The following is a 10,975-nucleotide window of genomic DNA, read 5'->3' as shown; positions in this document are numbered from 1 at the left end:
GCCCTTCACATGGGCCCACTCTAGGAACGAACTAAACTTCTTGAATAAAGAACATGACACCGAACAACCCATCGGCAGGGCCCTGTCCACAAAGAAGCCCCCCTCAAACTGAAAACCTAGGAGGTCAAAATCCTCGGGGTGAATCGGTAAAAGTCGAAAGGCCGACTTAATATCACATTTGCCCATCAGGGCCCCCATTCCACACTCTCGGACCATCGAGACAGCCGTCTCAAAGGGTGTGTAGTGCACTGAGCACAGTTGTCCAGGGATGTGGTCATTTACCGATTCACCCTGAGGGAAAGACAGATGATGAATGAACCTGAACTCCCCGGCTGCTCTCTTGGGCACCACTCCCAGGGGGGATATTTGCAAGGAGGGCAGGGGCAGCTCCGGAAAGGGGCCTAACACCCGGCCCTCCCGCACCTCCTTCAAAATCTTTTCCCATACCGCATGCTCCATGCCAGCTATAGACCTCAGATTATCTGCAAGGCAGGCCCTCCTTGGCCCCTCGTATGGAATCTTAAAGCCCTCAGAAAAACCTTCCATCAAAAACTCGGCATCCTTCCTTGGTCGATAGCCAGTAAGTCTGTCCTTCAACCTGTCCAACCTAACGGGGGTTGGGCCCCTTCCCTTGAGCTCCTCCCGTCTGGGGTTTGGAGGGGGGCCCTGTTTCCTTGTTGCCGCCTCCCCCCGTGCCCCTGTAGCATGCTGAGGTTGGGTGTCTACCATTGCACAGAGCGCATGCGTGGCGAAAGCGGCAAACTGGCCTTGAATAGGCTCCCCTGGCGCCGTACTCGTAACAGTACGGCGGGATCCGAAAGGACAAACCCGACCCGCTACGTTGTGTAGAGCCCTGGGTCCCTGAACCCACCGCGGGGCGGGGAAGGGTTGCTTCCTTTCCTTGGGTCAGCAGCAGGTGGCCAGTGGGCGTCCGCCCGCTGGCCGGGGTAGCTGCTTGCTGCGTGGCCTGAAGCCACAGATCATTATGCCTCATGTCCCAAGGCCAGTGTCTATTGTGTGCGGCGAATCTCTGAAATGTCTCATCGTACTGTTTCCATGCCTCCCCCCCAAACTCCTGGTACGCCTTCAAGATCATATTCATGTAAAGTATAAGTTCGTGGGTCTTGTGCACGTCATCCTCCACTACCACTGAATGGTAAGCCAAGAATGCACACGCCCACACTAATATCCCCTTATCCATTTTAGTGTCCTTCGGTTCATCGGACCCTTTCTTACTATCCTTGTCTTTGTCCTTCTTGGACTTCTCCGGTAACAAAATACTGAAGATATCCACATAAGCCCCACGCCAAATTTTTCGCTTAAGGGCCTGTGACATATGCATGCTCAGCGGGGTGTCCGGAAGGCCAGGGGTGAAAGGGTTGTCACTGTTGCCCCCGAAGGAGTCAGTGGACACCGTTGTGGTTGACTCGGAGCTATCCTGCGATGTGTCCCTTCTCTTCCTACCCCGTTTTGTCACCTCCCGCCTGCACTGCCTCCCCCACACCTGGGCTGCCGTGCGCGATCGCCATGTTCTGTGTGCCCTATGTGGTGTGCGTTTGACAGCCTGCAGCCGGCCTCGTGGCCCCCTTGGACGGGACCAGCGATGCTTAGGTACAGGGTACTCACCCCAATGTGAAGAGTCATCATCGGTGTCCTCAGAGCAGGAGGCTGTCCTGCTTACCCGCTTCCTCTTATGCTTCTTCTTAGCGCGATGCTCAGATCGCTCCTTCTGGGACCTCTCCTCCGATTCCGAGGAGCTCCGCGTCCCCTCCACGCTCGTGGAGCCTGTGGCCCCCATCTGCTGGGGCCTTCCCCTCTTCCTTGGCCTCTCATCCAGTTTCTTGAGTAAAGCAGATAAGAGTTGTGAGGAAACAGCAAGAGAATCATCCCCTGCCCCTTCCACCCCAGGTGTCCTCACCGCAGGGGACCCCTCCTCAGACATGCTAAGCTCTGAGGCGCTGGGTTCCCCTTCCCCTGTTCCTTCAGCCATCCTACCGCATGGCCCCCAAGATGGGGCCCACCCCTGGTGGCGGCCTCCCACTCCTGGGGGTGGCCCCCAATGCTTTGCCGCCCTTCCCCTTGATCCTACTGCCCCCCTGGACCTTCCCTCTCGCCCAGGCCTCCCGGCCTGCCCAGCCCCAGAAGCCTCTATCCATGCCCTCTTTGGGGCCCTCTTGCATCCCGTACGCCGGGGCTCGATGGGGGGGTGCCCTGCTCGCTGGCCTGCTCCCCCGCTCCCCGCTGCCAGTTTCCCGCCTTTGCCCTGCTGCCTCACGCCATCGCCGAAAAAACCACCCCCGAGAGACAATCCAGCCCCAATAGCCTCCAATCCGCTGTCCACCGCCCTCCGCCGGCCTGATCAGGATCCGATCGCCGGCTGCGCTGTCCGCGAACTTCTTCGGCCTCCGGCCCTTGTCCCCTGCCGTGTGATGTCTCCGGGTGCTTCAGGGCTGTCTCACGCTGCTGGGCAAAGAGAAACTGCGCCACAAGGCAGCCCCTTTTATAGGGCTGCCTCCCTCTTGCCCGGCCAATGGGTGCCCCGTGCACCCCAAACTCGTCACTGCGGCCCCCGGGGATGATGTGGGGGCCGCAGGCTCTGCCCACAACATGGTGGCCTCCTTCCCCGGCCACGCCACAACCCGCGCCGGCGGGTAAGTCGCCAGCGGCATAAGTGGGTTTTTTCCCTCTTTTGAAGAGATAGAAGCACAGCATGAAAAGTTGAAAGTTCATGCTTGATTTGTTTGTTATTCATTGCAATACAAAGTTCACAAAGTTCTCATTTAGTCCTCATTTAGCTAGCAAGGTCATATTTTTATTCCAGTAATACTTCTTTTTCATGTTCCGTAACAAAAAGCAAAGCAAAAAGGAGGCGGGGATGATAGTATCTCAGAGAAATCAGCTGAAATAGCTAAACTACTGAACTGAATTTTAGTGGCTGGGAGATTACCTGCAGAGCTATGAAGGCCTGGCTGCTCCCGACTGCTGTTTTTCTTCTCTGGCCAGACTTCTCTTCTCAAAAAGGTAAGTTAAAACAAAGAGAAATCAAGGGGGAACTAGTGCCTGATTGCATTCATTAAAGGAACTAGTTCTTTTAGAAAAGACAAACAGTTTCATTTTTCTCTTGAGGCTTTCTAGACATTTGTAATACCAGATTCTTTAAAAATATCATGGATTTATAATTCCAATCCTGTTTTCAAATACAAGACTTTTCAGCAGTTGATTTGTAAATAACAAAATACTTCACACCAGTATTATAAATTCACAACAATTCTGAGGATCTTTGTTTCAGTTAATAAAGAAATTGATATGATCATAACCAAGTAATTACCATGACTAAGATGACGTTTCATAAGTCAGAGTGATTGAAGTTGTAGAGATGTATTTTAGTTGGGTATCGTATATATCAGGATAAATACAAAGAAATTAGCGGATGTCTAAATTGAAAATGGTTGTATCCTTTACATGAAGACAATGAAGGTAATATTGACTTCACAATATTTTAAAGTTCAGACTATATTTTCTAAGACTATATTCTTACTTTGAGCCAATCATATATTTATCACTGTTTTGGATGATTGCAAAAGTCATTCATGAAGGAAAAGGAAGAAATAAAACTGATCTTAATCAACAATCAGTGATGGAGAACCTTTTTTTCCTCAGAAAGAGCATGGGCGCATGCTATCGCCCATGTGCGAGTGTTCACACCCATAATTCAATGCCTGGGGAGGGCGAAAACAGTTTTCCCTGCCCCCTAGAGGCTGGAAATGGCCTGTTTCCCAACTTCTGGTGGACCCAGTAGGCTCATGTTTCCCCCTCTCCAGGCTCCCAAGGCTTCCCTGGAGCTGAAAGAGGGTAAAAACGCCCTCCCCCATCCCTCCAAAGTCTCTCTGTAAGCCAAAAACACCCTCCCAGGGCCTTTGTGCAAACAAAAAATCAGCTGGCCAGCACACAGATGCACGTTGGAGCTGAGCTAGGGCAATGGCTCGTGTGCCAGCAGATATGGCTACGCATGCAACCTGTGCCACAGCTTCATCATCACTAGTATAGATGGTATTCTTTCCCCAATAATTGTAAAATTAATTGGTAACTCAATGCCATGAGAAGTTGTGAATGCTATCCAATTTCAGACTTTTTCAAATTCAATAGCTAAATTCACTAGCTGACGGGTTAGAGGCAATTATTCTATAATTATTTTCTTCCTGATTCTGACCGGAACAATCTGGAACTGAATATATTCAAAACTGTAAAAAAAATGGTAGACTTTAGGAGAAATCCATCTGTACTTTCACCTCTTACAATACTAGACAATACAGTATAAAGAGTAGAGACCTTCAAATTCCTATGGTCAACTATATCGTAAGATCTAAAATGGACACTTAACATAATCAAAAAAGCACAACAAAGAATGTTCTTTCTGCACCAATTCAGAAAGCTCAAACTGCCCAGGAAGCTACTGATACACTTCTACAGAGGAATTATTGAGTCTGTTATCTACCCCTCTATAACTGTCTGGTTTGGTTCTGCAATCCAACAAGACAGACACAGACTTCAGAGGATAATTAGAACTGCAGAAAAAACAATTACTACCATCCTTTCTTCTATTGAGGTCCTGTATACTGCACAAGTCAAAAAGTGGGTTGTGAAAATATTTACTGACCTCTCACATCCTGGACACAAACTGCTTCAATTCCTACCCTCAAAACAGCACTATAGAGCAATTCACAGCAGAACAATTTATTATTTATTTATTTATTTATTAATTATTTAGATTTGTATGCCGCCCCTCTCCGCAGACTCAGGGCGGCTCACAACAAAGTGAAACAATTTACAACAAATCTAAATTACAGTTTAAAAATATTTTAAAAACCCCATTTTCTAAACAAACATACATACAGACATACCATTCATAAATTGTATATGCCCGGGGGAGATGTCTCAGTTCCCCCATGCCTGATGACAAAGGTGGGTCTTAAGGAGTTTACGAAAGGCAAGGAGAGTAGGGGCAGTTCTAATCTCCGGGGGGAGTTGGTTCCAGAGGGTCGGGGCCGCCACAGAGAAGGCTCTTCCCATGGGGCCCGCCAACCGACATTGTTTAGTTAATGGGACCCGGAGAAGGCCCACTCTGTGGGACCTAATCGGTCACTGGGATTCGTGTGGCAGCAGGTGGTCTCGGAGATATTCTGGTCCAGTGCCATGAAGGGCTTTAAAGGTCATAACCAACACTTTGAATTGTGACCGGAAATTGATCGGCAACCAATGCAGACTGCGGAGTGTTGGTGAAACATGGGCATACCTAGGTAAGCCCATGACTGCTCTCGCAGCTGCATTCTGCACGATCTGAAGTGTAACTCTGGCCCTGGACTCAGGTTGCTGCTGCTTAATGCCAGGTCGGTGGTAAATAAAGCTCTCCTCATCCGGGATTTGATCCTGGATGAGGAGGCCGACCTGGCATGTATCACTGAAACCTGGCTGGGCCCAGAGGGAGGTGTTCCTCTCTCTGAAATTTGCCCAGCTGGGTTTCAGATATGGCATCAACCTCGACCCCAGGGAAGGGGGGGAGGAGTGGCTATTATAGCCAGGGAGAGCCTTTGCCTACGTGGACTCATTGCTCCGGAAATTGCGGGTTGCGAGTCACTCTTTATGAGGTTGGACTTAGGGGTTCAGGTGGGCTTATTTCTCACGTACCTGCCTCCCAGCTGCGTGTCAAAAGCCCTGCCTGTGCTACTCGAGGAGGTAGCCGGGTTGGCGGTGGAGTTCCCCAGACTTATTGTCTTGGGGGACTTCAACCTGCCGTCACTCGGCGAAACCTCGGGGTTGGCACAGGAGTTCATGGCCACCATGACAGCCATGGACCTGACTCAAGTAGTACGGAGTCCGACTCATGAGGGGGGGCACGCACCTGACATGGTATTCCTTTCCGAGCAATTGAGCAATGGTCTGAGACTAAGGGGCTTAGAAGCAGTGCCTTTGTCATGGTCAGACCATTTTCTACTAAGGCTTGACTTCCTGGCTCCAATCCTTCCCCGCAGGGAGGCGGAACCAATGAAGATGTTCCGCCCCAGACGCCTAATGGATCCAGAGGGTTTCCAGACGGCGCTTGGGGTTATTCCAGAGGCACTCATCCACAGTTCGGTGGAGTCTCTTGCGGAGGCCTGGAATACGGCTGCTGCGGAGGCTCTCGACCGGATTGCGCCTTTGCGACCTCTCCGTGGCGCTAGACCCCGTAGAGCCCCATGGTTCAACGAGGAGCTCCGGGAGTTGAAACGCCAAAAGAGACGTCTAGAGAAGCGATGGAGGAAGAGTAGGTCTGAATCTGATCGAACACTTGTAAGAGCTTTTATTAAGACTTACAAAGTGGCGCTCAAGGCGGCAAGATGCGCGTACCATGCCGCCTTGATTGCATCAGCGGAATCCCGCCCGGCCGCTCTGTTTAGGGTGACCCGCTCCCTTCTTAACCAGGGGGGAGTTGGGGAGCCCTTGCAGAGTAGTGCCGAGGAGTTTAACACGTTTTTCGCTGATAAAGTCGCTCAGATCCGGGCCGACCTCGACTCCAATTGTAAAACAGAGTCGACTGACAACGAGTCAGTCGAGGTGACTGGGGCACGTACTTGTCCACCTGTCTGGGAAGAGTTTGATCTGGTGACACCTGATGAAGTGGACAAGGCCATTGGAGCTGTGAGTTCCGCCACCTGTTTACTGGATCCGTGTCCCTCCTGGTTGGTCTCGGCCAGCAGGGAGGTGACACGGAGCTGGGCCCAGGAGATTACCAACGCTTCCTTGGGGAGGGGAGTTTTTCCATCACTCTATAAAGAAGCGCTTGTGCGCCCCCTCCTCAAGAAGCCTTCCCTGGACCCAGCAGTACTCAACAACTACCGTCCAGTCTCCAACCTTCCCTTCATGGGGAAGGTTGTCGAGAAGGTGGTGGCACTCCAGCTCCAGCGGTCCTTGGAAGAAGCCGATTATCTAGGTCCCCAGCAGTCGGGCTTCAGGCCCGGTTACAGCACGGAAACCGCTTTGGTCGCGTTGATGGATGATCTCTGGCGGGCCCGGGACAGGGGTTTATCCTCTGTCCTGGTACTCCTCGATCTCTCAGCGGCTTTCGATACCATCGACCATGGTATCCTTCTGCACCGGTTGGAGGGATTGGGGGTGGGAGGCACTGTGCTTCAGTGGTTCTCCTCCTACCTCTCTGGCCGGTCGCAGTCGGTGTTAGTGGGGGGTCAGAGGTCGACTCCGAGGTCTCTCCCTTGTGGGGTGCCTCAGGGGTCGGTCCTCTCCCCCTTGCTATTTAACATCTACATGAAACCGCTGGGTGAGATCATCCAAGGACATGGGGTGAGGTATCATCAATATGCCGATGATACCCAGCTTTACATCTCCACCCCATGCCCAGTCAACGAAGCGGTGGAAGTGATGTGCCGGTGCCTGGAGGCTGTTGGGGCCTGGATGGGTGTCAACAGACTCAAGCTCAACCCGGATAAGACGGAGTGGCTGTGGGTTTTGCCTCCCAAGGACAATCCCATCTGTCCGTCCATTACCCTGGGGGGGGAATCATTGACCCCCTCAGAGAGGGTCCGCAACTTGGGCGTCCTCCTCGATCCACAGCTCACATTAGGGAACCACCTTTCAGCCGTGGCGAGGGGGGCGTTTGCCCAGGTTCGCCTGGTGCACCAGTTGCGGCCCTATCTGGACCGGGACTCATTACTCACAGTCACTCATGCCCTCATCACCTCGAGGTTCGACTACTGTAATGCTCTCTACATGGGGCTACCTTTGAAAAGTGTTCGGAAACTTCAGATCGTGCAGAATGCAGCTGCGAGAGCAGTCATGGGCTTACCCAGGTATGCCCATGTTTCACCATCACTCCGCAGTCTGCATTGGCTGCCGATCAGTTTCCGGTCACAATTCAAAGTGTTGGTTATGACCTTTAAAGCCCTTCATGGCACTGGACCAGAATATCTCCGAGACCGCCTTCTGCCGCACGAATCCCAGCGACCGATTCGGTCCCACAGAGTGGGCCTCCTCCGGGTCCCGTCAACTAAACAATGCCGGTTGGCGGGCCCCAGGGGGAGAGCCTTCTCTGTGGCGGCACCGGCCCTCTGGAACCAACTCCCCCCGGAGATCAGAACTGCCCCTACTCTTCCTGCCTTCCGTAAACTCCTCAAAACCCACCTTTGCCGTCAGGCATGGGGAAACTAAACATCTCCCCTGGGCACGTTGAAGTTATATATGGTATGCCTGTATGTGTGTATGTTAGTATAGGGGATTTTCTTAAACTCATAATATTTTAATTAATTGGATTGTATTGGATTGTTTTTCACTTGTTGTGAGCCGCCCCGAGTCTTCGGAGAGGGGCGGCATACAAATCCAAATAATAAATAAATAAATAATAAAGTTTCCGAAAACTTTTCAAAGGTAGCCCCATGTAGAGAGCGTTACAGTAGTCGAACCTCAAGGTGATGAGGGCATGAGTGACTGTGAGCAGTGAGTCCCGGTCCAAATAGGGCCGCAACTGGTGCACCAGGCGAACCTGGGCAAACGCCCCCCTCGCCACAGCTGAAAGATGGTTCTCTAATGTGAGCTGTGGATCGAGGAGGACGCCCAAGTTGCGGACCCTCTCCAAGGGGGTCAATAATTTCCACCCCCCAAGGGTAATGGAAGAACAGAGGAATTGTCCTTGGGAGGCAAAACCCACAGCCACTCCGTCTTATCTGGCTTGAGTCTGTTGAAACCCATCCAGGCCCCAACAGCCTCCAGGCACCGGCACATCACTTCCACTGCTTCGTTGACTGGATATGGGGTGGAGATGTAAAGCTGGGTATCATCAGCGTACTGATGATACCTCACTCCATGCCCTTGAATGATCTCACCCAGCGGTTTCATGTAGATATTAAATAGCAGGGGGGAGAGGACCGACCCCTGAGGCACCCTACAAGGGAGAGACCTTGGGGTCGACCTCTGGCCCCCTACTAACACCGACTGTGACTGACCAGGAATGGTAGGAGGAGGACCACTGGAGAACAATGCCTCCCACCCCAACCACTCCAGCCAGTGCAGAAGGATACCATGGCCAATGGTATCGAAAGCCGCTGAGAGGTCAAGAAGCACCAGGACAGAGGATAAACCCCTGTCCTGGGCCCGCCAGAGATCATCCATCAACGTGACCAAAGCAGTTTCCGTGCTGTAACCGGGCCTGAAACCCGACTGCTGGGGACCTAGATAATCAGCTTCTTCCAAGGACCGTTGGAGCTGGAATGCCACCACCTTCTCAACAACCTTCCCCATAAAGGGAAGGTTGGAGATTGGACGGTAGTTATTGAGTATGGCTGGGTCCAGGGAAGGCTTCTTGAGGAGGGGGAGCACAAGCGCCTCTTTATAGGATGATGGAAAGGATCCCCTCCCCAAGGAAGTGTTGACAATCTCCTGGACCCAGCTCCGTGTCACCTCCCTGCTGGCCGAAACCAGCCAGGAGGGCCACGGATCCATTAAACAGGTGGCAGAACTCACAGCTCCAATGGCCTTGTCCACTTCATCAGGTGTCACCGGATCAAACTCTTCCCAGACAGGTGGACAAGTACGGGCCCCAGTCACCTCGACTGACTCGTTGTCAGTCGACTCTGTTTTCCAATTGGAGTCGAGGTCCGCCTGGATCTGAGCGATTTTATCAGCGAAAAACGTGTTAAAATCCTCAGCACTACTCTGTAAGGGCTCCCCAACTCCCCCCTTGTTAAGAAGGGAGCGGGTCACCCTAAACAGAGCAGCCGGGCGGGATTCTGCTGATGCAATCAAGGCGGCATGATACGCGGATCTTGCCGCCTTGAGCGCCACTTTGTAAGTCTTAATAAAAGCTCTTACAAGTGTTCGATCAGATTCAGACTTACTCTTCCTCCATCGCTTCTCTAGACGTCCCTTCTGGTGTTTCAACTCCCGGAGCTCCTCGTTGAACCATGGAGCTCTATGGGGTCTAGCGCCATGGAGAGGTCACAAAGGCGCAATCCGATCAAGACCCTCTGCTGCAGCCTTGTTCCAGGCTTCCGCAAGAGACTCTGCCGAACTGTGGATGAGTGTATCTGGAATAACCCCAAGCGCCGTCTGAAAGCCCTCTCGGTCCATCAGGCGTCTGGGGCGGAACATCTTAATTGGTTCCGCCTCCCTGCGGGGAAGGATTGGAGCCAGGAAGTCGAGCCGTAGTAGAAAATGGTCTGACCATGACAAAGGCAATACTTCTAAGCCCTTTAGTCTCAGACCATTGCTCAATTGCTCAGAGAGGAATACCATGTCGGGTGCATGTCCTCCCTCATGAGTCGGACCCTGCATTACTTGAGTCAGGTCCATGGCTGTCATGGTGGCCATGAACTCCTGTGCCAGTCCAGAGTCTTCACCGAGTGACGGCAGGTTGAAGTCCCCCAAGACAATAAGTCCGGGGAACTCCACCGCCAACCCGGCTACCTCCTTGAGCAGCACAGGCAGGGCTTTTGACACGCAGCTGGGAGGCAGGTATATGAGAAACAAGCCCACCTGAACCCCTAAGTCCAACTTCATCAAGAGATACTCGCAACCCGCAATCTCTGGAGCAATGAGTCCACGTAGGCAAAGGCTCTCCCTGGCTATAATAGCCACTCCTCCCCCCCTTCCCTGGGGTCGAGGTTGATGCCATATCTGAAACCCAGCTGGGCAAATTTCAGAGAGAGGAACTCCTCCATCTGGGCCCAGCCAGGTTTCAGTAATACATGCCAGGTTTGCCTCCTCATCAAGGATTAAATCCCGGATGAGGAGAGCTTTATTTACCACCGACCTGGCATTAAGCAGCAGCAACCTGAGCCCAGGGCCAGAATTACACTCATCACCAGTACCCAAGGTTGAGCTCACAGAGCCAGAACAAGGGATCATTATTAAGCAACGATCCCTCGTTCCCCTGGAACGGTTAACTCTGTGGCCCCCGCCATATCTGCCTCTCCCCAGCAACACCGGGATA

At 52.3% G+C, this 10,975-nt stretch overlaps 1 protein-coding gene across 2 annotated transcripts in view; it reads left to right on the top strand.

Annotated features, from left to right (window-relative positions):
• The first annotated feature begins 2,888 nt into the window (after positions 1-2,888).
• LOC139155474 (complement factor H-related protein 1-like) overlaps positions 2,889-10,975 on the top strand; it is a 33,174-nt gene continuing 25,087 nt past the window's right edge. Inside the window, exon 1 of one of the 2 annotated variants that reach the window (XM_070730610.1) lies at positions 2,889-3,021. In XM_070730610.1, the coding sequence (XP_070586711.1) occupies positions 2,958-3,021 (64 nt within the window). In that variant the 5' untranslated portion in view covers positions 2,889-2,957. The remainder of the gene's footprint in view (positions 3,022-10,975) is intronic. The other variant, XM_070730613.1, reaches the window with a different exon arrangement.

This window comes from Erythrolamprus reginae, unplaced genomic scaffold, assembly GCF_031021105.1.
Source record: "Erythrolamprus reginae isolate rEryReg1 unplaced genomic scaffold, rEryReg1.hap1 H_21, whole genome shotgun sequence".
Lineage (NCBI taxonomy): Eukaryota > Metazoa > Chordata > Lepidosauria > Squamata > Dipsadidae > Erythrolamprus > Erythrolamprus reginae.
Note: the sequence above shows the minus strand (reverse complement) of the source record. Positions and strands in the feature narration are given on the sequence as shown.